Source organism: Cibotium barometz, chromosome 31, assembly GCF_041138505.1.
Source record: "Cibotium barometz isolate CiBa-2024 chromosome 31, ASM4113850v1, whole genome shotgun sequence".
NCBI classification, from domain to species: Eukaryota; Viridiplantae; Streptophyta; class Polypodiopsida; order Cyatheales; family Cibotiaceae; genus Cibotium; species Cibotium barometz.
In genome coordinates, this window is record NC_141076.1 from 21,112,030 (window position 1) to 21,138,589 (window position 26,560).

General features: G+C 40.1%; 1 protein-coding gene across 1 annotated transcript; it reads right to left on the reverse strand.

The window, feature by feature from the left end:
• Positions 1 to 895: 895 nt before the first annotated feature.
• LOC147620608 (SNAP25 homologous protein SNAP33-like) lies at positions 896 to 8,962 on the reverse strand. The gene is made up of 5 exons (XM_086824852.1): positions 7,920 to 8,962; positions 1,831 to 1,924; positions 1,591 to 1,727; positions 1,400 to 1,497; positions 896 to 1,280 (listed from the first exon to the last, which is right to left on the reverse strand). Exons 1-5 carry the CDS (start codon positions 8,778 to 8,780, stop codon positions 1,181 to 1,183), a joined length of 1,290 nt encoding a protein of 429 aa, XP_086680978.1. The 5' UTR covers positions 8,781 to 8,962; the 3' UTR covers positions 896 to 1,180.
• Between the last annotated feature and the right edge of the window lie 17,598 nt (positions 8,963 to 26,560).

Sequence of the window (26,560 nt, forward strand, 5' to 3'; positions counted from 1 at the left end):
GCAATGGTCAATCCTTCTGGACTAGCACAATATGCGTAGTAGTAAATCTTCTTAATATTCATAGTAGTAAATCTTCTGGTTTAACCATGTTCGCATGGTACTTAATTTCCATACAAGTGGCTAAACCCACAAAAGCATAGAAGTGTAAACATAGCCTAGACTATTGGGTATCATGAGAGAGAGTGGAAACCTCAGAAATCCAAAACCCCACATGTCACTATTGGGAGCACTAGGTGCATTTCTTTGTCTGCTCCAGGTGTTGGCCACATTTGAAGTAACCATGCCAACCCTGCAAAAATGTGCACTGGTGGAAAGCTCAGGATTCCAGCAAAATAAAAACACCACCTTCATCAGACTCTGGAATCTACTTGCATAGATTCAGACCAACTCCATTATGCATATGGCAATGACTTGGTGCCGTATCATCCCTAGTCAATTTGTTTCTACCAAGGTAACAGTACAAGTCATGTGTGATTGGGATCACAAGCTTCTGACTGGAAGCTTGTGATCCAGCGACCGGAAGTCTGCCCCCAAGTTCACAAAAAGAAAAATTTAACCTGCCAAACGGGCCAAACACATGCGTGTTAGCCTAGTGGCAAGGTCGCCGAGTCCCTATCCACTGATGTGGGTTCAATTTATGCTGATTATGGGTTTTTCTGCCAGCATGACAGTTGCAGCTGACCAATGAATAAACAATAACCATGCTGGAAGCTTGTGAACCCAGCCTACGAATTCATTCCACCTTCACAGTCACAATTTCATCCTAAATATATGGTGTGTACATCATCTCTCCAAAGCAGAAATAGAAATCAACCATGATGAAGCCTTGCACTAAAAGCAGGGTCATCACACCACAAACATATAGGATAAAACTATTGAAATGGTCAAGGCCAGATTTTGAATTAAAAACAAACGGTAACATTACATATGTAGTTGCAATAGTTACAGCAAACAGCTTCGGTAAAACCTTGCCACCACAGCTATCCAAACATTGGCATTGCAAAGAGAAGCATTGCATAAGGGAACTTAAGCCTCACAATTGCCATGGGTGAAGTTTCCAAACTTGTTAGCTAAAGCCTGTGCAATGCAATGTTGCAGATTAAGACACCTGCCTTATATACAGTAATGGTTTCTCTTTTGAGACCAATCAAACCACACCATCTTCTGTTTTAATAAGCCATCATCTCCTAAGAAGACGCCGAGCCCTGTGATTAGCACCTTGCACCCTGTCATTCAAAGTCGTGACATCCGTCTGAAGCTCATCCAATGCAACATTTTGGCTGCAATATAACACAAACAGAAACTGTCACAAATTGTGCATTGATTTTCCTGACCCAACAAGTGAACCTAGTGTGCATGCTAAGCATTTGACATGTCTTGAAAAGTGCAGTCTCCAAACCTTGAGATTTCCTTGCCCATATCTAGACCCATGCCTTTCAGCTGGTCCAGCACATTACTCAAATCTGTCAGTGCATCATCCTGCTTGGCTTTCTCCATCTGACAAACATACAGTAAGATTCAGAACCACTTTTCCACCTCAAATCAAGCTTGGACGACATCGAAACCATGTCATGATGAGTGGCAACCTACCTCAAGTTTCTCTTGTGTGGTCTGTTGTCCATTAGAATTGAGAGGAGCACGATTAGTGCGCCCCTTTGAATTGGTCCTATTAAGCCCAAGGGCAACACGTTGCTCGAGGTGGTGCCCTCTTCTTTTGAAAGAATCATCTGTCCACAGCAATGAAGGTAACAAATAAAAAGAAATTCTATTTTGTTTCATCACACAGATAGAAATGCGACCTTATTTGACTTAAAACAAAAGTCCACCTACTTCTAGAAACAGCAGGGCCTGTCACTGGGCGGCTCTTCTTCGGTTTCCATGTCTTGGAAAACATACCTCCTAGGCTTCCCAGCAGCTTCTCACCCTGCAAGAAAAAAACACTTTCAGGGTGCGAAAGGGTGACTTCATAGCAAGGCCCATGCACACATGCACGTATGCATGGTGTAATAAAGTAGGAACTTTATTCAATAGGGTTAATAATGGGACAAGTCCATGTATAAAAGAGGGGACTTGGACCATGGTTGTAACTTTTGATGATCATTTTTAGAAATGGAAACTTATGTTTCTTGGAGCTCATGGCTTCTCTCTTGGCTTGTGGAAGGCTATTTCCATTCTCTTGGTGAGAGACTAAACACACTTAGGCATCATGTTTACATGGTGATTACTCATATTTTTCATGCATTACATCCCTTCATTCCAATTGGTATCAGAGCTCTTGATTTTGATCATGGGCATGCATGGGTTGTTGGGAAAATTTGCTTGAAAATTTGAGTTTCTTTTAATTTTTTTATCTCATTTTCTTGTAATCCTTGAGTGATTCTTGACAAATCTTCTCTAATCTTGCTTAATCTCATGGATATGGTGAGCATTTCATGGAAATTGCTTGAATTTTGAGTGATTTTGGCCAATTTTGCCATTTTTGGATCAAATTTTGGACCTCTGGACCAAAAATTTGGGGCAGTCGGGCCAAAACTTAGGGCAAGTGACTAATTGCAATTAACTTTTCTGCTAATCACGTTTAGTAATCATCTTCTTCTTCCTCAAGCTTTCCATAGCCATGGGATGCTCTTCCTTTACCCGTTTTGATGCCAAACCGTAGGGTTTTTGTAGAGCTTCTTGAGATCTTTCATTTGAGCCTCTTTCTTGCAAATTTTTTTCTCAAGATTTGGGAGCTTGTGAACCTTTCTCCATGGCTGAAAGTTGAGCTTTCATTGCCAAGTTCTACTCAACATAGATGGCTGCAAGCATCATATTATGGTGATTTCTTCTCTCAATGAGCATGGAGACTAGCAATGGGGCTGAATTTTCACTTCCACGTTGAATTTTGGGGCTGATTTTCGTCGCCTCTTCCATGCCTCCTCCAAGCTATGAAGCTTAGCCACAAGCTTCATGAAGGATTGCTAAGTGTTTTAGCCCTTTTTGGTGAGATTTTGGGGAGTATTTCATGGCCAATGGAGAGGGAGAAATGGTGTTCTTTGGCTGCAAATCAGGGAGCAAAAAGAGGCTACGTTTTTCTTCAACAAGAGGCTTCTTCAACATTTTCTACCATTGAAGCTTTCCGGATGACATTGGTGAGTGGTTTGATCAATTTCTTGCAAGTTTGAAGCATTTGGTGGAGCTTGGGAATGGATTAGAGTTGGACACATTCAAACTCCCCTAATTTTCAGAAATTAACCATTAAAAGCTTGACCATTCACATGCCAATATTGCTTCTCCATGCATTATTGATGGCAATGGTGAAAGGAATTGATTCCACATGAGCTTGGCCAATTCATAGATCACATTTTGGGGGATTTTCTTCATTATGTCTCATTTGGCATGCCATTGATGGAATAGCAAGTTTATGCAATGTTTTTGGAGTCCCTCATGCTCATCTTGATGCCATATGGACACTATGGATGCTATACATAGCCATGCCAATGCTATGTTTTACACATGGGCATAAGAGAGCATAAGTTTTGGAAGCATGCATTTGTCAATATGATGTGAAAGGGATTGTTGGAATGCAATTGCAAATGCCTTGATTGTGGTTAACAAATGCTTATGCAAATGCCATGGTGAGGGCATTGTGAATTGTTGGTTTGTGTTGGAGCTTTTGGATGATGGATTGAGGCATGAGTCCATGCTTTATTGATGAGTTCTAAATTGTAAAAGGACATGAGTCATGCTCAATACTTGTAAGCCAACAAACTTGTTCTATCATTTGATATTATCCACATCATTTTGTACCTACACTCACCATTGCTATCACTTCAAGTTTCTATAGAATCTAGCAATGTGTGAGGGTACCTTGGCATTGGTTGGAGAGGCCAAGGGGAGAATGGCTTGAACTCTTTGTGCCGTGATTGCTTGGTAAAGCGGTACAAAGAGGGATTAGGTACACCGGTGTGAAGAAATGGCCTCAACCTTCACCTTGGAGGAAAACTCGGTGAAGGGGTGAGAAGAGCTTGGCCGGGAGATCGGCAAGCTTCAACACGCGTCCTCAACAATCCTCACCATCGACTTTGTGGATGCATTTGGGCAATGGGACCCCTTTTCCGTCATATTGTGTGGATATTGCAAATGCTTTGATGGACAAAGAGTGCATATGATCTTTCATGACATTGTGGGATACAAAGAGTATTGCATTGTGATTTGAGAAGTTGCATTTTCATTTGAGATTTGGTTCCAATTACAAAGGAGACTCTGGCGGAATTTTTCCAACAAGGGAGCCAAACAAGCTTATTGATTGGAGATTTACCCCATGGATACACTTGAAGAGTTATTCACAACTACCAAGGGGAGAAACACCAATCATTTGTAGCCGGATTGAGCTTTGGGACCGAATTTTGGGAATTTCTGGGATTTTACAAAACCCTAATTCAATCCTAGGGTTTTTGGGATTAGGTCCGAGTGATTACACGACTCAATTCTACTCCTTGAGAGTTTTCAAATGAGCCATAGAACCCCTTAATCGGATATCACAATCTCGGTCAAAGTAGTCATGTTGACTTTCTGGTCAAAGTCAAACAGAATATACTTCCACTTTGACTAAATCAAAATGCTTTTAGGGATAGGTTCTATCTTCCGTTAGCTTTCTATAGAGCCGTCAAAATCCTAATTCCGACATATATTTTGCGTTTTAGAGCCAAATTACTACTTTCAGCTGTCCTGCACAAACCCTAAAACAGAGAGTACTTGCCCACACCTAATTCTTACTGTGTTCATTTGGGAGGATAGTAGACACCATTACCTATCCATAGAACCTTCTTTTGTCCAATTCCGACATCATTTGGGCATTCTACCAACATCTTGCATTTCTTCACTATGCCGAAGGGAAGACCACGCAAGGGTGGGGATGTTGTGCAAGAAATGATCATTGGTGATGAGGACATGGAAGGTAATATGGATGCAAGGGATGCATTCATCAATGAAGACAATGGGGGCAATGTACATAATCAAATTTCTCAAGGGACACAAGCGGCGGTTAACCATGACACCCTCATGCAAATGCTTGTACAACGGTTGGAGACCTTAGACTCCAAGCTTGATTCTCATTTTGAAACATTATCCTCACGGATTGGTGTGATGGAGGACAAGTTTGGGAAGTCTCAAGCACAAGAAAAGCATGGGAATTATGGTGACTATGAGCAAAGAAAAGGCAAGGGCATCTTGAATGAGGATTCCATGAAGGCCGTACAAGAGGATCCATTGGGAGCATCCACTCGGGGATTCATGGCGGATGCACGGAGACCTCTTGTCAAGGACATGTTTCCTCCTTCTTTTCATTCGGGTTTGTCTCACCTCAATGCATCAAAGAGTCCTACCTTTTCTAGGGCAATGCATTCAAGGAAAGAGGATGAGGTGTTTGTGAATGATGAGGAGATTGCACTCGATTGGAATCAAATGTCCTTTGCCCAAAGACAAAGGGATGCTCACGAGAAGTGGATGGAATTGTCGAATATCATCAAGAGGGATTACAAAGACTTTGCACAATTTATGGAGTCATACTCGAAGATGCAAAGATTCAAGCCCTCTACCCAACATGATAACCCATCCCACATATCTTCCAAGGATGTCACAGACAAAATCTCACTATCAAAGTTCAAAGGTGACGGGTCATCTCCGCAAGAGTTGGAGGAGTGGGCTACCAAGCTTGACACCTATTTCCAACTTTACCCAAAAAGTGAGCGTGATATGGTACAATTTTCCTCCTTACATCTTGAAGATTATGCTCATCAATGGTGGAGGCACTTGGTCAAACAAGGGAACACGCCATCAACTTGGGAAGGATTGAAGCGGGAGATGAACTTGGCCTTCATTTCACCCTTAGTGCTTGACCGATACCATGAAGAATGGTATGAGCTTTCTCAAAAGGGGATGATGGTGAGAGGTTACATCAAGAGATTTTTGAAGCTTTCAATGTACGTGGAAGACTTGAGTGAAGACATGAAGATGAAAAAGTCTGTGCATGGGCTTGAACACTTCATCAAGGCGGATGTGTCGGCTCAAAGGCCTAGCTCTCTCAAAGAAGCTATGAGGTTAGCCGAACTCTATGAGCCAAAGTACAAGAGGTCTCAGCCCATGACCTTCACCAAAGACACACTCAAACCAACCACTACTTCTTACAATTTTGGGAAAGGTCCTACCTCTACATTACCATCCTCTAATCCAAGAACTCCTACATCATTTGGGGGTGGACAGCCAAAGAATGGGATACATCAATTTGATGCCAAAAAGAGTAGTGACTTCATGAAGAAGAAGCCCTTTCAACCCTTCAAGAAGACTCAAAGAATGGATGATCCAAAGATTGAGGAGTTGAGAAGCAAAGGGCTATGTTTCAAGTGCAAAGAGAGGTGGTCACCCGGGCATGTGTGCAAATCAAAGAAGATTGTGGCCACTATGATCCTCATGGATGAGGAAGAGAACAAGGATGACTCTCATGACATTGAGGAATGGGAGGATTGCAATGAAGAAGCACATGAGGAGTCACTTGAAGACCATTCTTTCATCACGGAGGATGGTGAGTTTCCGTTTGATCCGGGAGGTGGAGTTAAGGAAAGCCTTGTGGACGGAGACATGCCTACCAATGCAGAAATTTCAGCTTGCATATGCTCTATCTCACAAGAGTTGTTGGCGGGTTGCAAGAACCCACGCACACTAAGGTTGGTGGGGACCATCAATGGGAGGGTTGCACATATTCTTGTGGATTCCAGGAGCACTCATAGCTTCATCAACTCTAAATCCATCAACTCTCTCAAACTCAACACAAAGAAGTATACATGCTGTAATTTCTGGACAGCTTTGGGAAGGTCTACTATTGGGCCTATTTTTCTACTCCAACAAGCTTCATGGCGTATCCTAATGAAAGATTATGATGTGGGCTACATATGGCTGAGTGTACATATCATTTTCAGCCCAATATATGGAGTCTAAATGAAGGATTTTCAAGGGTCTTCATCGACTAGAAGGACTGTCATAACAGTCCCACTCATACACTTTGGGCTTGAAGCTTTGTGGACTTGTATACATCCGGATTTTCATTGTATATGTGCTTTGGATGTACTTGAGAACTCTTAACCACTTCCCATTGATTACATTAGAGTCTCATACTTTGAGATTGTACATGTTATTGATTTTGAGGACAAAATCTTTGGGAAGGGATGGTTTGTAATAAAGTAGGAACTTTATTCAATAGGGTTAATAATGGAACAAGTCCATGTATAAAAGAGGGGACTTGGACCATGGTTGTAACTTTTGATGATCATTTTTAGAAATGGAAACTTATGTTTCTTGGAGCTCATGGCTTCTCTCTTGGCTTGTGGAAGACTATTTCCATTCTCTTGGTGAGAGACTAAACACACTTAGGCATCATGTTTACATGGTGATTACTCATATTTTTCATGCATTACATCCCTTCATTCCACATGGAATCCCATGTCCTAACATAAACGACAAGCTAGCTATGAGCACAAGCATGCAGAAGCCATTGGTAGGATTTTCACACAGCTGCATACAAGAGGGTATTATATGCACAGGTTTGTGCACTCACCCACACATGAAAACCATACATACGCAAAGCATGCACATACACGCAACCACACCTGCAAATGCATTGACACAACACAAACATGCATACATGCACATGCTTGAATACACATATACACAAGCACATCAACATGCATTCGCAACACACAGGCATGCACTTACTTGAACGCATACTCATAAATGCAAGTGCACACTGCAAAAATAACCATGCTCAAGTTCACCGATGGGAGCAAAGCCATCACGTCAATAAAGGATTCCTGACCATGTGTAAGGCCCTTATTAAAAAAAGCAAGAAAATTTTCCTAGAATTACATGCCTTCAGAAAAACTTACCGTGCTGAGGTTCTGGTCAATATCTATTGCCACTTCATGGGTGTTCCTGATCTGCTCTCCCTGTTCATGCAAGCTGAGCAGAGTTCTAGTGGCATCTCCTTTTATGTCTTCAGCCACTTTAAGGCAATTCTGGACCCTGCTGGTGGTTTCTTCAGATTTCTGAAGTGCATAACCTTCTAACTCTTCAACACTCTTATACTCCAGATCCTGCTTTTGGAATTGGTTATCATCGTATCGAATGCGGCCATAAGAGCCCTTAAATGGGCTCTCCTCCACGCCTCCTAGGAGCTCGTCGCGGGCCTGAGGGTCACCATTGCCATTTCTGAGGTTACCCCTGCCATTTCTGGGGTTTCCATGGCCGTTGGTAGATTTAAATGCGTTGTATGTGCTTTCCTTCACTCTCTGAGCCTGGCCGATGCCCCCTTCTACTAATTTTGATACCTGGCTTGCCCCGGCATCTCTGATCCTCTGAGCTTTCTTTACTGCCTCGTCCCCTGATGCAGAAACCCGCTCCTTGAACTGATTTCGGCTCCGCTCTCGGCGGTCTTCTTGCCGTGGCAGATCCGCCTGAGGGTTCACATCATCATCAAAGAAGCTTTTCTGCTCTGAAGACCTGCGTTGAGGCTTCAATGATGGGGGCGGGTGCCCGTCGTCGTCATCGAAAGGGTTTTTGGTATCGGGAACACTGGAATGCTTAGGGTTTTGGGGGTTGGAAACCCTAGTAGCCCTGGTTTGAGGCTTAAAGTCTGTATCGTCGTCGAAGGGGTTGGAGTAGGCGCGGGAAGAGGCCTTGACAGGGCTACTGGACTCGTCGTCTGAGTCAAAAGGGTTGCGGCTGTTCGAAGAGCGTGTGCTAGACATGGCTGGACACAAAGGGGGGGTCGGGGGGGGAAGGGGCTGGCTATGGCGAAATGGAAGCTCTTGCTGTGGCAAAATCTGAAGGAAAAAAGACCTGGGGCGAGGCGAAATCAGAAACCTTGGCTACGAGGAAATCCAAATTCTGGCTATGGCGAAATCGAAACCCTGGCTATGGCGGAATGGCCATGCGTAAGAGCTGCATAAAAAGGGTGGTGCGAGTAGGCTGGGTACACAAAAATGAGGAACGCGGAGGGGAAGACGAAAATGTCAAAGGTAAGAGGGGTGGGATACGGAGGAGAAATGGAAATGGATAGTTTGCAAGCACGTAAAGAATAGTGGGTGGCCCCAAACACCGTGAGAGAAGTCAAGGTAAAGCGTGTGGGCATGGCCCTCCCTTTGGGGCCATTTCACACCCTAAGCGTGTTGTGCACATGTAGTTCATGCATGTGCAGTGTGTCTTAACATGAATGGATAGACAAATTCAACATGACATTTTCAAATGGCATTGACATACTATAGTTAGGCCCTCATGTTAATATATTCGGAACTTTATTTGTAGCGTATATTCACAACTTTATTTGTCGCGTATATTCACAACTTTATTTGTAGTGGATATATATTTCACAACTTTACTTGTAGGTATGTTCACAACTTTATTTGTAGTGTATATATATTTCATGATTTACTTGTACGTGTATTAAATGCCACTGATGTTGATGTGGTATTTAATACAACTTTACTTGTAGGTATATTCACAACTTTATTTGTAGTGTATGTTCACAACTTTATTTGTAGTGTATATATATTTCATGACTTTACTTGTACGTGTATTAATTAAATGCCACTGATGTTGATGTGACATTTAATTAATATAGCCTTAGTTAGCTACATGAGTTCCCCCCACCCCCTCCCCCTCCCTGAGTAGTCATTGTAATAGCATTAGGTCTCTTATGAGCCTAAAGTGCCCGTTTGGCCACAGTTTAAGTGAGTGTGAACACTTATGGCCATGTATATAAGTGAATTTCTCTCATAATACAATATACTCTCCCATTGTGTAATTGAGTCTTGCTCTTGCTGATCCTCTTGCTAATCTAGTGAGTGTGTATGAGTGATGTGAGGTGACAGGAGAGACGAGTACACGTAGTGCAACGTGGCGGTGTGACAACGCTCACGGGAGGTGCAGTGGAATTAGTTGTAGAGCTTGGAGACCTCAAGGGTTACGAGCTCGGCCATTAGAAAGATCCTCACAACAATTGCGGTTCACCATGTAATCTCTTGTTGGATGTGTTTCAAGGGGGGTTCGGGTGAGCCATAACAACGACAGCAGTGATTTTTAAAGTCTTCCACAAAACATCCTTGAGGATTAAACCTCACTTGTAGACCTTGCTGAACCATCTGTCCAATAGAAACCTGGTTTTTTGTAATATTTGGAACATGAAGTATATATGCCATGTACTTCATTTTTCCATCATGCATAGATAATGGCACTTTTCTAACATGCACAATGGGATGCACAATATATTCACATGTTTCTATATAACTTGGTTTTTCCATTCTCTGCATGTCTCTAAACCACTCACCATGACTGGTCATGTGGTTAGAGGTGCCATAATCCACATACCAAACATCTCCAGATCTCCTAACACATCTCTTGTTGTGGAACTGAGCATATGATGCATCACAAACATCTGCTCACTTCTGTCATCACCACCATGTTTCCTTGATGATGCATAGTTGCCTTGATGGGCAACTTTCCACTTTTAATATCATTCTACTTTTTATAGCAGTCCTTTGCCATGTGCTCTGGTTTGCCACTCTATGCTATTTGCACTTTGATTTCTTTGCCAGCCACCTTGGCCCCTCTGGCTCCCCCTACCTCTAGAGTGGCCTCTTCCACCTGTTTGTACATTTGAATCTTGTTGTTGTGGTTGCCCATGATTTTTGTTTCCAAAACGTCCTTCACCTCGGTCTCTAAATGATGATCTCCCTTTGCCTCTACCTGTATTTAAGTAGAAGGCGTGCACATTTGAATTTTCAAAGGATGAACCTACCCCAATAGTCATCTTCTCACATGGATGAGAAGACCAATCAATTCCAAAAAATCAAGAAAGCTCTCTCAAAGTCCAATGGAGATCTGAAACTTGATATATTCTTTGTCAAGACCATTCAAGGTCACAAACACCATATCATCATCATTTACTGGTGATCCAATAGAATCAAGGGCATCTACAAGCCCTTTAACCTTCACTGAGTAATCATTTATACTCAACTTTCCTCTGGTCACATTATGCAACTCGTGCGCTACATGCATCTTTCGAGCTTGGGTGTTTGTGATGTACATCTTTACCAAGGTGTCCCAAGCCTCCTTAAGCATTTGTGCATCTTGTATATGCACAATCATATAATATGTCACATTGATGAGGCTGATGTCCAATACAACACCTTTCTAGCTTTTTCATGCCATGCTATTTTCTTCAGTAATCTCCAACTCCTTTTCATGACCTGTGATGAACTCCCAATATCCTTCTCCCATAAGGAAATTGGTCATCAAGAACTTCCATGCTTGGAAGTTATTCTTGTCTAGCTTCTCACTCATAATCTATAATAGACTGTCAGACATCTTTACTTGCAGCAACTTACCAAACAGTGCTTGCAAAAAAGTTTCTGCACTTGCAGCAAATCTACAACCTTCTATAGCGGTATTGTAAACCTATTATAATGCCACTGTATGTGAACCAGTCACATGCGCATACATCCGCCAACACCTGCAACACTTAGATTCTCCACATAGATTGTCCGATAACCAATTTTCTACTTTAACTTTACACCGAACCAAAAATTAGACATATACAGTCAAAATCGACACTTTAGAGAGTGCCTGTGGTACCAAAATATTTTTTGCATTTCCATTAAATATATTATGTGAGATTTTCAAGAATAAGAGTGTTTTTCTAAGGCTTCATTTTAGTATGTAATGATTAATGCTTGAAAAAGTCAATGAAATGATGACCCTCCATATCCTCTCTATTTAAGGCAATGAGATGATGACCCCCATATGCTTTCTATGTGCATGCATTCACCCCTCCATATCCTCTCTATTTAAGGCAATGAAATGATGGCCCCCAATGGTTTTTGCATGCATTCACCCATATCCTTTCTATTTAAGGTCTCACGATTCTCTATAAAAAGCCTCAAAGGGAATTCAACGAGAGCAAAGGGAGGGAGAGAGAGAGAGAGAGAGAAGGAGTAATATATCCATGAAGTACATCACTTGTTGGGACTTCATCCTACATGCTACCACATGCTCTTGAAGCAGGAATTGCCATAAATACTTCATCACACCATTACGGGCGCCCATCAAATTGTAGATTTAGACACCATTGCTTCATATCTTGAATGTATGACCCTTTGGTGTATCTACCTTGACTCCTTGATGTAAGATAATGGTGGTAGTTCTTGTTAATCCTAAGAAAGGGTTAACAGTCGCTTGGTTGCAAAGGGTAATAGAAATGGCATGGCACGCCTGAGGTAAAGGTAGTCGTGTTTGCATATGAAACATGTGTCATTACAAATATTAACATATGGCACAAGAACATTGGTCATGTGAATATACAGTGGGCTGAAGTCTAGTAGGCCTAAAATATTGTTATAGAATTGCCAAAGTTTAAGGTTGATGGTATACATCAAGTATGTGAATCACTCCAACTTGCATGCTTTCCTACATGAAAATCATGTCAATGTAAGGCCATTGGATGTTATACATTCGGATGTATGGGGAGACCGACCAAGACTACAACAATTGTAGGTTGCAGGTATTATGTTACATTCACATGAGGAAAGTGTGGATTTATTTTATGAAGGAGAAAAGTGAGGTGTTTTCCCACTTTCAAAGATTTAAAGCCTTGGTCGAGAAGGAAAAAGTAGTCAGGTCAAATGCCTAAGATCTGATGGTGGGGGAGAGTATTTTTCCAATGAGTTCAATGATTTCTTGAGAAAGCAAGGAATCAAGAGACAGTTTACTTGCAGATACACTCCACAATAGAAAGGTGTAGGAAGAAAAAATAGGCACATTGTAGAAGTTGCACGTGCCTTGATGTCTAAAAAGAATATACAAGATATTTTTTCAACACAAGTAGTAGACTAATGTGTATATTATGAACATGACTCCCACTGCCTGTTCATGGTGGTATGATGTTTGGACAAAATTTTACAGGTATGAAACCAGATGCATTGCACTTGGATGTATTGCATATGTGTATGTTCCCAATAAAGTTAGAACAAAGTTGGATCCAAAGGCAAAAAAATGCATCTTCATTGGTTATGCTTTGGAGCAGAAAGATCATAGATGCTATAACCCTATCACTCATGAGATGCAAGTAAGCAAAGATGTTGTCTTTGATGAGATGAGTAGCTTGTATGCACTAATGAAGGCAACAAAAGATGTAGATGTAAGAAGTAATGATGCTGCCTCACATGTAGAATAACAATCACAGGTGTGAAGTGGAGGTGGATCCAATGTCAGGTAAGTTAAGGAAAAATGTAAGTTAGGTGCGAACTGGACGTGGATCCAATGTCAGGTAAGTTAAAGAAAAATGTAAGTTAGGTGCGAAGTGGACGTGGATCCAATGTCAGGTAAGCTAAGGAAAAATGTAGGTACACATGTACCACACAAGGGGAAGGAAAAGACAGATCAAGATTTTGTGCCTGATCTATTAGTAAGTGGCTCGCATGTGAATAGTGACTCTAGTGGTGGTTCTGAGCAAAGCCTTGATGAGAAGCTTGGCATTCTAATAGTGTGGTTACTCCTAGTGCAAGGAGAACGAGGGCTGTTTTAGGCAGTGATCCAGGTGTATACAAGTCTACAAGGGTTAAATACCCATGTTGAGATATGATGGATATATAGCCCATCATTATACTTTATGGTTAAAGTAATACAAGAATTGAAGCCCACTTGTTTAAGCAAGCACTTGGAAACAAAAAAGATAACTTCCAAAAACAAAGCACAAGTGCTTTTGAGTTTTTTAGAGTAAAAGCTCTACAAAATTATAGCAAGTTACAATTAAAAAGTCTTGGGCCTACCGAAAGTGTAAAATACTATTTAGTATATACAAAGGTATAAGGCATTAGCCTTACAAAAATATTAATGCCTAAATATGAAACCATAAAAGGTAATGATTCTTGAAAGTCACAAGATAATTAACATAAGTGTTGCCAGTGCATGTAGTGATGGTCTCATGGTCAATATAATAGACTTGGGCATAAGATGTTCTTCTTCATCTACCAATTCAAGAGGTTGTTCTAATGTAGGATGAGAAGGTAGAGGTCCTCTAAAAGGTCTCAAAAGGATAATATGAAAAGAATTATAAATATGCCAATTAGAAGGTAGCTCCAACTTATATGTATTATCATTTATTTTTGTAATTATCTTAAAAGGTGCTTAAAATCTAGGAGCTAGCTTTACTACACGATTGGTCTCTATAGACTTAAGTTCCCTTTTCTCAATACGAAGAAGTACATAACCACCTTCATTGAAGATGACATGTTTACGTTTACGATTTGCATACTTCATGTATTTGTCTAGAGCTTTTTGAATATTCAATTTTACAAACTATTGAATTTGGTCAAAGTCTCTAACAAAAGAATCTCCAAATTTTCAATGCATAAACAATAAAAATCAATTCTTTATTATAAGTACTATACTTAAGCTCAGATGGTTTTAATTTTCTAGTTTCAAAAGCAATCAGATGATTATCTTGCATAAGCATAGCACCAATACCATGCCCACTAGCATCAGTTACTAGAATAAAGAATGGTGTAAGGAAATCATGCAGTGTTAATATAGATGCATGCGTACTTAACTGCATTAAAAGAAAAACTGCATTAAAAGAAAAACTTTAGCCTTTTTCAATAATTTAGTCAAATAATGTGCTTTGTAAGTAAAATTTTTGATAAATCTTCTATAATAAGAATATAAACCAAGGAAATATCTCAACTCATGAATGTCCTTTGGTCTACGCCATGATCTAATGGTCTCTATCTTTTTAGAATCAACGTGAATTCTTTCTACAAACACAGTATGTCCAAGGTATTCTATTACGCTATTCTAGTGGCAACATGTCGACAAACGAACGAGGAGAGCTCTAGATCACCACCCAGCCATAGAGGGAATGGGGATAAGGTTCCCCACTGCTGGGTATATATGGTGGCATGCCTACCTACACATACTCGACCGCCCGCGAAACTATGCTCGGGTGCCCTCTCCCTTAAACCTCAGCTCGTTCGCCGCCCATGCTTCGGTGGGCGGTCTCAAAGTTTGGTCGAGCTCCCCATAGTTGCTATAGGCTATGTAACATTACTCTCCCCTTAAGAAGAGTTTACATCTGCAAAAACAAACTCCATAAAGTTCATAGTTAGCATACTCAAGTGCTTCCACGTGGACTCCTCATCCTCACGATCCTTCCACTTAACAAGTGCCTCTCTGTACACAGTGTACCTCATGTTTCAATCTCTAAATCCAAGAATCCTCTCAGGTTTATGTGGAAGAGATTGTGGTTCTATCAACTCCACCAAAATTCTTGGAGAAAGTATGTTCTCCTTATGATCAACGGTATTTCGCACTCTATTGACATGAAAAATTGGATGAACTCAAGAGCTCTTCAGCAACTCAAGTTTATACGCTAATCCACTAACCTTCTTAAGGATTTTAAAGGGACTGTACTATCTAGGTGAAAGTTTTTGACATTTTTTCGTCTTTAAAGTCTCAAACTTTGTAGGGACTTTCAAATATACGAAGTCACCTTCTTCAAAGGCTACTTCATTTGCAACCCTTATCTACATACGTCTTCGCATGATCTTGTGCACTACCATGCTAACTTTTACTACTTGCAGCATATCTTGTATGTCTTCATGGAACTCCTTAAGAGACTGCAACTTCTCCTTCTCCAACCTTATGGGCTATAGGAGATCTTGGTTGGCTAGAAACATGAATGGACTAAATCCAGTGCGTTAATGTTTCAAACTATTATAAAATAAAACTCCAAATGTGGTAGGTGCTCCTCCTAATTGGATTGCACTACCATGCTAACTTTTACTACTTGCAGCATATCTTGTATGTCTTCAAGGAACTCCTTGAGAGACTACAACTTCTCCTTCTCTAACCTTATGGCTATAGGAGATCTTGGTTGGCTAGAAACATGAATGGACTAAATCCAACGCGCTGAATGTTTCAAACTATTATAAAATAAAACTCCAAATGTGGTAGGTGCTCCTCCTAATTGGATTGCGTTTTACTAACAGATGCTCGAAGCATGTCTGGAATATCCAATGGATGCAGCAAACCTCCAACCTTGAGGCACTCATGTTCATTGACCTAATAATTCTTGCATTTTAGCATAAACTCTTGGACATCCTTAAACAAACTAGGCCAATAAAATTGTCTATTGACTAGTGCATAGGTCTTATGTATCCCGAGATGACCAACACTTAAACTATCATGACTTTGAATAATAACTTGGTGCCAAAAATCACCACAATAGTTGGTACACAAACTCTACCTTTGTAGAATAGGTACTCATTGCCAATGGAATAGTGTCTATAATTTTCCCCTGGATGAACTTTATCCACCCCCGAGCTCTCCGTCTTGGTACATAACCCAAGAGACTCGTGTAGTCACTCTGGACTAGCACTTGCTCCTCTTCTGGCAGAAACCTCGACTAATCTCTTCAGACGAATGCTCCTTTCTGATGAGGGAGGTGGCTACTTTGCTGTCTATAAGTGCAACCACATACAGCATGCCATACCTCTGAAAATGATGAATCATGCTCACATAAACCACGTAGAGATTTGAAGAGATTACTCTTGAAGGTGGTGAAACCTAACTCATTCACCATTGATATGTGACTCAACACATCCGCTACTACGTTAAATTTACCTCTCTGGTAGTAACGGAGTTTAAGGTCATACTCTTGTAGGAGCTCTACCCCCACCGAGCTTTTCTATCTTTCAACTACCCTAACTAGAAATCCATTACAAACTTTCATGGTCCATCTGGACCTCAAAAGTAGCACCATACAAGTAATGTTACCACTTTTTAAGAGCATGAATAATCACCAGTCACTCTCGCTCGTAAGCTGAGTAGTTCGCTAAGCACAATCAAGATTTTTGCTTTCAAATGCAACAAGGCATCCCCTTTGTAATAAAATTTTCCCAATGGCCTCACTAGCATCTATCTTCAAAATAAATGGCTCATTGGGGCCTACAATGCTCAATATTGGTGCCTCGCAAAATGGCCACCTTGTGCTTCTCAAAACTTCTTTATTGAGGATCCCCCAACGAATAGTTTTATCCTTTGTCCTCAACTCATTAGTTAAGGGGACTATGATCTTCGCATAGTCCTTTTTTGCATACTATTGGTAGAACCCCAATATACCTAGAAAAATTTGCAGTTCCTCGAGATTTCTAGGTTCAAGCCATTTGACAAGGGCATCCACCTTGTCATGATCCATACATGTATCATTCTCAGGAGATAATATGGCCTAAATAGTGGATCTCCTTAGCAAAAAATCACACTTGGATTCCTTCCCAAATAGCTTATTTTCCTTAAGGAGTTTGAACACTAAGTGCAAATACTATAAGTGTTCTTCTTTCCATTTATTATATATAAGTATGTTGTCAAGGAAAAGTACTACAAATTTTCCCAAATATGGACGTAAATCCTTGTCCATAAGCATTATAAATGTCCCTAGAGCATTTGTTCATAGAACGACATGATTAGGAACTCATAATGTGAAAAGATGCAGGGAGGAAGAGAGCTTGAGCTCTTGCAAGCACATATACTCACACAAACCTTGGAAGAAGAGAACACACAAGATGAGAGGCTAAAAATTTGTTGTTCTTCTTCTTCTCAACAAAAAGGTTCTACCAAAAAGATAAGGGAAATACAACATAAGTACTAAAGTATTATGTACATGTGGTCCATAGTGTGAACACACTAAGTAAGTGAGTTGGAAAGATAAGTATGCTATAACTCAATGGTGGACTAGTAGCTGGTGTAGTCCAGCTGTAGAATCACTGGTGGCAAAGATCTATTATGTCAGCATCCTACCAAACACGCCAGTGATGCAAGTGGCAGAAATGGTCACCTAGGCATATCATAAGTGCTAGCTCGTGTTGAGCTTGACATCTCAACACTCCCCCTCAAGCTCAACTCCATCTCTAGGACTCCAAGCATAGTTTGGAATCTACGAAGCTTCTCTACTCCCAATGCTTTCATGAAGATGTCAGTTACTTGCTCCTCTATGCTAACATACATGAGATCAATGTCTCCTGTGCTAAGACCCTCTCTCTGATGAAGTGATAGTGGACCTCTATGTGTTTGGTTTGCCCATGAAAAATTGGGTTCCTTGCCAATTGTATACTGCTAAGGTTGTCACAATAAATGACAACTTGTCTGTCAACCTACAACCCCAAATCACCAAGTAGCTTGCGCAACCAAGCTACCTCACATGCTACCATTGCAGCACCCCTATATTCTGCCTCTGTTACTCAACAAGGCAACTGTTAGCTACTTCTTGTTGTTCCATGTCACAGCACCACTTCCAAAGGAGACCATAAATCCAATGGTAGATCTCCTATCTGTGATATTACTAGCCCATATTGCATCAGTGTATCCAAACACCTATAACTCTGTACGAGCCTCATAAAAGAGACCATAGTCTAATGTAGACTTCACATAGCGCAATGTGTGCCTCACACCATCCAAGTGTGGCTTCCGAGGAACTTGTATAAACTAACTCTCCAATCCAATTGTATAGTTCAAATCTTGCCTAGTGATCATCATGCTACCCACTATCTTCTTGTACATAGTGGGGCTCTCCAAAATCTCACCCCTAACTGCACTCAACTTGCCATTTGAATCTAATGGCATAGAAATTTGCTTACAACTAGCCATACCATATTTGGACAGCATGTCCAATACATACTACCTCTAATGAGACAGCCATATGCCCTTGACCGTCCTAATAACCTCAATGCCAAGGAAGTATCTCAGCTCACCCAAATCCTTCATGTCAAATTTTTGTTTAAAGAGACATTTCACACTCTCAACTTCCTCTCCACTATCACCCCCAACAATCAAGTCATCCACATAGATTGTGATGACCACAAGGCCCTTATCACTCTTCCACACATAGAGTGAATGAGCAGCATCTATCACATGAAAACCAATGGTGATAAGTGCTCTCTTATCATGCCATGCTCTCAATGCCTGTTTCAAGCCATATAAGGCTTTACACGACTTGCATACAAAATCAAGGTGACCCAAATCTTCATAACCTAGTGGTTACTCTATATACACTTCTTCTTGTAATTCACCATGCAAGAATGCATTCTTAACATTTAAAACCCATCCTATTGATGTAGCCACCACAATAACAACTCTCATAGTTGCCAATTTGGCAACAAGACTGAACGTCTCCTCATAATCAATGCCATAAGTTTGAGCATAACCTTGGCAACTAATCTTTCTTTATACCTGCTAATACTTCCATCTGAGTTGTGCTTTATTTTGTACACCCACTTGCATCCAATAGCCCTCTTATCTTCAGGAAATGGCACCAAGTCCCAAGTCTTATTTGCATCTAATGCAGCCATTTCTTCATCCATGGCTTTCTCCCAATCTACATTCCCAATAGCTTCTTCAAGACATGTGGGTTTAACACCTGCACAACTTTAGCCATATATGCATAATGATGTGCCACATAACCATCATATGTCAACCGGTCAATAGGTCTTCTAAATCTCCCTGACTTGCATTGTCATAATCACTACCTAGCATTTTTACATCTTCTCTTGCCTTTCTTACACCGTGTTTTCTAATAGCTGGAATCCCAAGCTCATCATCAAGGCTCTCCTTTGAGCCACTAGACTCTTCATCAACATAAGAATGCCTTACAAAAATGTCGGGCATACCAAGAGAGGCTCACCAACCTTCTCTTTGCCTTTTTGTGATGTACCAACTGCATTTTTAGGACTGGTATTTTGACGTAGCATGCCACTCCATGGTCTATGTTTAGACCCAATGTAAGAGGACTCTATAGATCCACTCACTGACTGTGATTGCTGACTTTGCATTCTATGCAATCACATTTCTAGTTACATCAACCCCAAACAACGACATCTTTCTCAGTAGCATACCAGCTATTCATTTCATCAAACACAACACCTCTGCTTACCCTCAACTCATGTGTAGTAGGGTTATAGCATCTATATCCTTTTTGCTCAAGGGAGTATCCAATAAACACACATTTTTCTACCTTTGGATCCAGCTTTGTACGCAACTCGTCGAGCACATGCACATAGACAATACATCCAAAAACTTTCAAGTGAGACAAATCAGGTTTCTTGCCACACTGAATTTCTTCTCTGGTGTTACATCATGTATGGCTACACAGTAGGGGTCTTGTTCATGATATAAACTGTTGTAGAAACAGCTTCCACCCAATAGCTATGTGGCATATTCTTCTATGTCCATCAATGCTCATGCTATCTCTACAATGTGCTTGTTTTTTCGCTTAGCAACTCCATGTTGTTTTTGCAGAGTGTATTTACACTGAATGCCATTCTTTCATAACAAATCAAAGAACTCATTGGAGAAGTAATCTCCCCCCCATCTGCTAATCTTAGGCACTTCATAGGTTTTCCTGTCTATTTTTCAGTCCCATCACTCTAAAATTCTAAAAATGACTGAAAACCTCACTCTTCTCCTTCATGAAATACACCCACACTTTCCTCGTGTGATCATCAATGAATGTTACATAATACCTATAGTGTTAAAACCCCATAGATCTCTCTAGCTGATCACTATGCATAAACACACATAATCTAGGAATATACTCATCCACCCGACCATCCTTGATCCCAAGGGTGCATACATCAAAACAATGAAGAACCACATACCTAACCTTGGTGTCCCATACCACCAAGAGGTATGCCTTCAATCTCATCACATAGCTCTAGTATGAAATAGCAAGAGAGTAGACACTATGCCTAGGGTGGGTTAGCCTCCTAGTATATGCACATAATATAATGTGCACATAACCCACCCATAGACGTAGTTTTTGCAGGGCCCCATACATGTGAATGCACCACATCTAGTACATTCTTGCTCACATGTCTATCATGTGGAAACACATGCTTTGTCTGCTTTCCAAATTGACATGCTTCACATACTTTCTACATACCATCAACCTTAAACTTAAGCAGCCCTGTCACAATTTCTTTAGTCTGCATAGACTTCATTCTTTGCACATTTACATGCCCAATTCTCTTATGCCAAATGTTTGTATATGCAACAACTCCTGAACCCCTATGCAAACATTGTAGCTTTCACTTTAAGCATATTTACATCTACTGTAAATATTTTACCCACTTTATTGCCTTTTACAACCAACCTGCACTTGTCTTTAAATTATTTGACATAATAACCATCAAGATTAAAGTGCACCTGTAAACCTTGCTTAACAAAAACCAAATTCTTTGTAATATTTGGAACGTGAAGTACATCTACAAGATACTTCACCTTACTATCCTGCATAGACAATGGCACATTTCCAACATGGGCAAAATCATTCTTTTTGAGATTATAAGCATTGTAATTCAAACTTGAAGAAGGTACAATTTGTACTATTCATTGTCATACACGACTACATTTGTTAAAGGGATTTCCTGATATTACTGCTCTTTTTCTTAGAGATACAAGTGTGCAGAAAGAGTATATCTTCGATGGAAAAATTGTAGTCAAACATGCGTGAAATTTTTGGTTGGCGATGATGTTGACGAGCTTTGTGCAAGAACTCGAACAGTTTCTCCTTAGGGGTTTCTTTAACATTGACATCAGGCTTAATCTCAATTTTCACAACGAAGCCATCTAAAGATAGAAAAGGTAGAAAAATGCATCAACATGCAGGAATTTGTACGAGCAACAATGAAGGACAATAAAAAAAAGATACGTCAATATAATGCGACATGAGGTCTTCAAGATCCTTGAAAGTAGCATATCGTGCTGTAGTGATTTGAATAGAAAAGGATTCAATACATAATAATGCATTAATTGGTGACAAATGACATTAAAACTACCAAAAAAAGGAAAGATCATAACAACGCGGTATTAGGCCATCAGACAAAATCTTCATGCCCTTCTCATGCTATAGTGATTTGTCATATGGGGACATCAGACACTGCTATCATTCAACCTTGTGTTCTAATTATTTGTTAAAATGGTAGTGATTTAATACAACCACCATTCAACCTTGCATTCTAATTATTTAAAAAATGGGGCTGAAAAATAATAATAACAGCAATATGAAGAGAAATTTGAAATATTTGAAACATTTATCGAATCAATTGTTGAAGACTTTGAAAACATGCCTCAAAAATGATTTGAAGAATACACAACAACGATCTAAGGAATGCATGACAACGATTTGAAGAACACGCGACAAAGATCTAAAGAACGCACAAAAAAAATTCATAGAATCAATAATGAATATGGGTAGGTACGCTTTATAACAATCTTTACATGTGGCACTCGTGCATTGGCCACCATCGCCCCATATAATCTTCCACACGTGTTGGAGTCACGTGTCAAGGACACATGTTACACATGCATTGGTTGCAATCATTTTGCACCATTACTATTTAATGTGTACACGTGTCATTCTTCTTCTCGCTTTCACTACTTTGATTGTTCTTGCTTTTGCTACTTTGACTCGACAGTTCTACGCTATATCTAGGCTTCGTGGGCTCCACTTCTACATCCTCAGCACTTACTTCAATCAAGGTAACTACAAACAAGTCACCACAACATGAGATAATACTTTCAATGTTTTCTGAATTTCCTTTTCACGTTATAGTGTGTTCATTCATTTTATGCGTTCTACTAAATTTATCTTCAGCATATCTTTGTTTGCCCATTATACATTTAATACATTTTTGCTTATCACTATAGCGCAAAGTGAGTGTGGCATGATTCCACCTGACTTACACCCTCACATTGTTTTTGTCTTATATTACTAATTGCCACAAAGCGGTAGATATTGTTTTCTTGCATTCATACGTTAATTAGTTTAAACTCTACGTGAGAAAATGGCTACAGTGTTAGGATTGCATGGCGGTTTTTTTTGACGTGCCCATGTTAAACATTAGTACTATGTTACAAATCACTATAACGTGAGACAAGGCCATACAAAAAAATTTTAATATGGTCTTTACATTGTAGGGAGTTGTACAAGTTTGTGCATGCATTATACTTTGTTAATTTATTTAAGCTTTTGATTAGTCATTTTGTGGAATGAAGAGCTATGCATGAGAAATCACTTCAATGCAAGGAGGGGATCAAGATTATGTTTGGATGTCGCCATTTCGTGTTGTAGTGATTTCTCATGCAGAGCTCTTTATTTTACAAAATGACTACATGACAAATCACTACAACACGAGACAAGGTCTTACAAATTTTTTTGAATATGGTCTTCGTGTTGTGGTGTCATTTTGTGAAATGACTACAACGCGAGGAGGGGATTAAAATTGTGTCTGATGTCACCATTTCACATTGAAATGATTTCTCATGCATAGCTCTTCATTTCACAAAATGATTATGTAACAAATCACTACAACGTGAGACAAGGCCTTACAATTTTTTTGAATATGTTCTTTGTGTTGTGGTGAGTCATTTTATGGAATAAAGAGCTCTGCATGAGAAATCACTACAACACAAGGAGGGGATAAAGATTGTGTCTGATGTCCCCATTTTGCATTGTAGTGATTTGGTGTTACTTTCTTGTTTTTTGGATATTTTTTTTAAAGGACTTACTTGTAACTAAAATGCCCATTTAAATTTAGATGGCGCGTATGAAACAGACTGCAAGGTGCTCATCAAGCGATGATCCTAAAGTAGGGAAAAGAGCTTCAGGCTGATCCTCCTAGGAAAAATATGTCCACACTGTTGGTAATGAGGAGACGAAGGTATGAGCAACATAGATCTATCCTCCTTGAGCTAAGAAGGGTGCAAAGACACATGAAAAGCATCGTCCCACAGCTCCCTTTCCAGCGCCTTGTAAGATCCATTTGCGATAGATGCAAGGTCACTATGTGCTGGCAAGCTTCCACCCTAGGTTTTCTGCAGGAAGCTATGGAGGACTTTCTTATCGAATTCTTTAGGATATTTATGTCCTCGTTGCCCATGCGCACAGAGTCATAATGATGCTGAGGGATATGAACTCCCTTCGAAAGTTGCGGAGGACTTTCTTATCGAATTCTTTCAGGATAGTTATTTCCTCACTGCCCATGCACACAGAGTCACAGTGATGCCAAGGGATATGAACTTCCTTTGGCTTGTTAGATTTTGTTATGAAAATACTCTTGATCGTGTGCTTCTTTCCAACACAAAGATGAAAGATATTCTTGTAATCCCTCCTTCAAGGGGAAATGTTAAGGTCACAGATGTGTTAGATGTCACCCATTCTCATGACACACCCCTCAATTCACAAACTAGAGGCAACCAAGCCAGGCATCAGGTTGGAAGAGAGGCGGAGGAGGGATGCTGATGTTACTATTGAAGATGCATGTCAAGTGATTACACATAATAGTGTTGAATCACTGGGTATCTTAGGCCCCTCCTTTTATGTCAGGCTTCCAATACGAAACAATCCGTAATACTTTCCTTTCGATATAGAAGAGGTTTAGATTCTTTCAAATCTACACAAGGAGATCAACGACAAAGTTTTGTTAGTTGCTATAAGGTTTTCTATATCCTTGTAATCATCTTGATTCTAAAGTATTTTGCTTGCTTAAAGTGACTAATATAATGTTATTTTGTTATGCAGCCTAGTTTTATCAAATCTCTCGTCACACAGTTTCAAGAGAAAGTTTATATTGTAGATTCCCTCCTTTTTTCGGCTGTTCTAACCTCACAGCAGACCTCCCTCATGGATGTATGCCCATGGTTTAGCTCTATAAAATTTGACATAGCTCAACTCCTCCTAATGGCATATCATCAAGAGTAAGTGATATGCAATCTTAGTATATTGATATTGATTTACTTTAAATATTTCTTGTCTTTTTTCCTTACTTCTCCTATGCTTAATTGCCTTCTGTAGTTCACACAGGAGTTTAATCACTTACGATATGGAATCAAAGTGTTGTTACTTGACCAATTGCTATCATGGCACCGTTAGACATTAAGTCTACACAATCATTTTTGATATATGAGAGAGAGAGAGAGAGAGAGAGGCTTTCAGTATTTATAACCATGAAGTTGTGTGTAGATTAGTTATAGAAAGTTTATAAGAAGTCTCAAGGCCATCACCCACGACCCCGAGCTATAAGATGGTACATCATTAAATGCCAAGCCCCTAAGAAATCTAATGGGCATAGCTGTGGGTGGAGAGTGTGCTATAACGCAATGTTGTTGCTACACTCTATTTTTTAATTACCCTTAGGAACGGTAAGCATGCACCTTTTTTGGAAATGATATCTTCGTTTCCTTCCTTCTTCATTCTCTGATGGTGCATATTTGATTTTTTGCTTTTGTGTAGAATTCATCATTGTCAGGCTATAGGGATTTGGATTTGTACTTGCTTTTGTGTAGAATTCATCATTGTCAGGCTATAGGGATTTGGATTTGTACTTGTTCAGGGCCCAAACAATTAAGAACTTTATAAACAATGTTCAAAATTGGCCTCCTCATGTCTGTTATATGCACATTATGTGTGCATATACTAGGAGGCTAACCCACATTAGGCTTGTGAGCATGGGAGCATGGGAACAAGCTCTAGTGGAGCATGGGTTAGGACTAACCTTAAGGGTTAAAGTTAGGGTCAGGCATCCAAGGGTCACACATGGGAAATGGAGAGTCAAGAGTCACTTGAGGGCCCTCCTATATAATAGGGACATGGGGAACACTCAAGGGAGGCTTGGGGGGCGAGTTATACCTCTTGATGGTATGGTGGGACATCAAGGTAGAGATATGATGTATTTCATTTATAATTCATGTGTGCATCCCTCGGGCTCGAGCCTCGGGCTCGAGGGTGGTTGAGTTTATGCCTGATTTATGTATGTTTATGCATAACAATTATCTAGAGAGATCTTAGGGTTTTATTAGTGGTATCAGAGCAATCTCTAGTTAATTGTTGTTGATTTTTTTTGAAGTAAATTTTAATATTTACTAATAAAAATATTATTTTGTTGATTTGTGTTTATGATTTGCACGTGTTCGGGCGGTTGAGTTTATGCCTGATTTATGCATGTTTATGCATATCAATTATCTAGAGAGATCTTAGGGTTTTAACAGTGTCCCAGTTGCATTTGTCCCCCACCGCCACCATGGCCATTCACTGAATCGGCAACCACCGACTAATAGGGTAGTAATCCATATTTTGGATGCTGAAGGATCTAATGAAAAGATACAGGGGAGAAGAGAGCTTGAGCTCTTGCAAGCACACACACACTCACAAAACCCTAAAAGAGAACACACAAGGTGAGAGGCTAAAAATCTTCTTCTTCTTCACACAACAATCAACACACCATACACAAAGATAAGAGTACACACCATATGAAAAGGTACTCAACCAAATACATACTAGGGTGGCCACGTGATATGCCCACATCTTGTGAGAGAGCAATCTCATCTTGCAATTGCTCTCTCACAAGATGTGGGCATATGATCCGGTGAACCCCTTCAATTGCAAATGAGTGTGTATAGGCATTTTGTCTTGAATATGCATCCATAT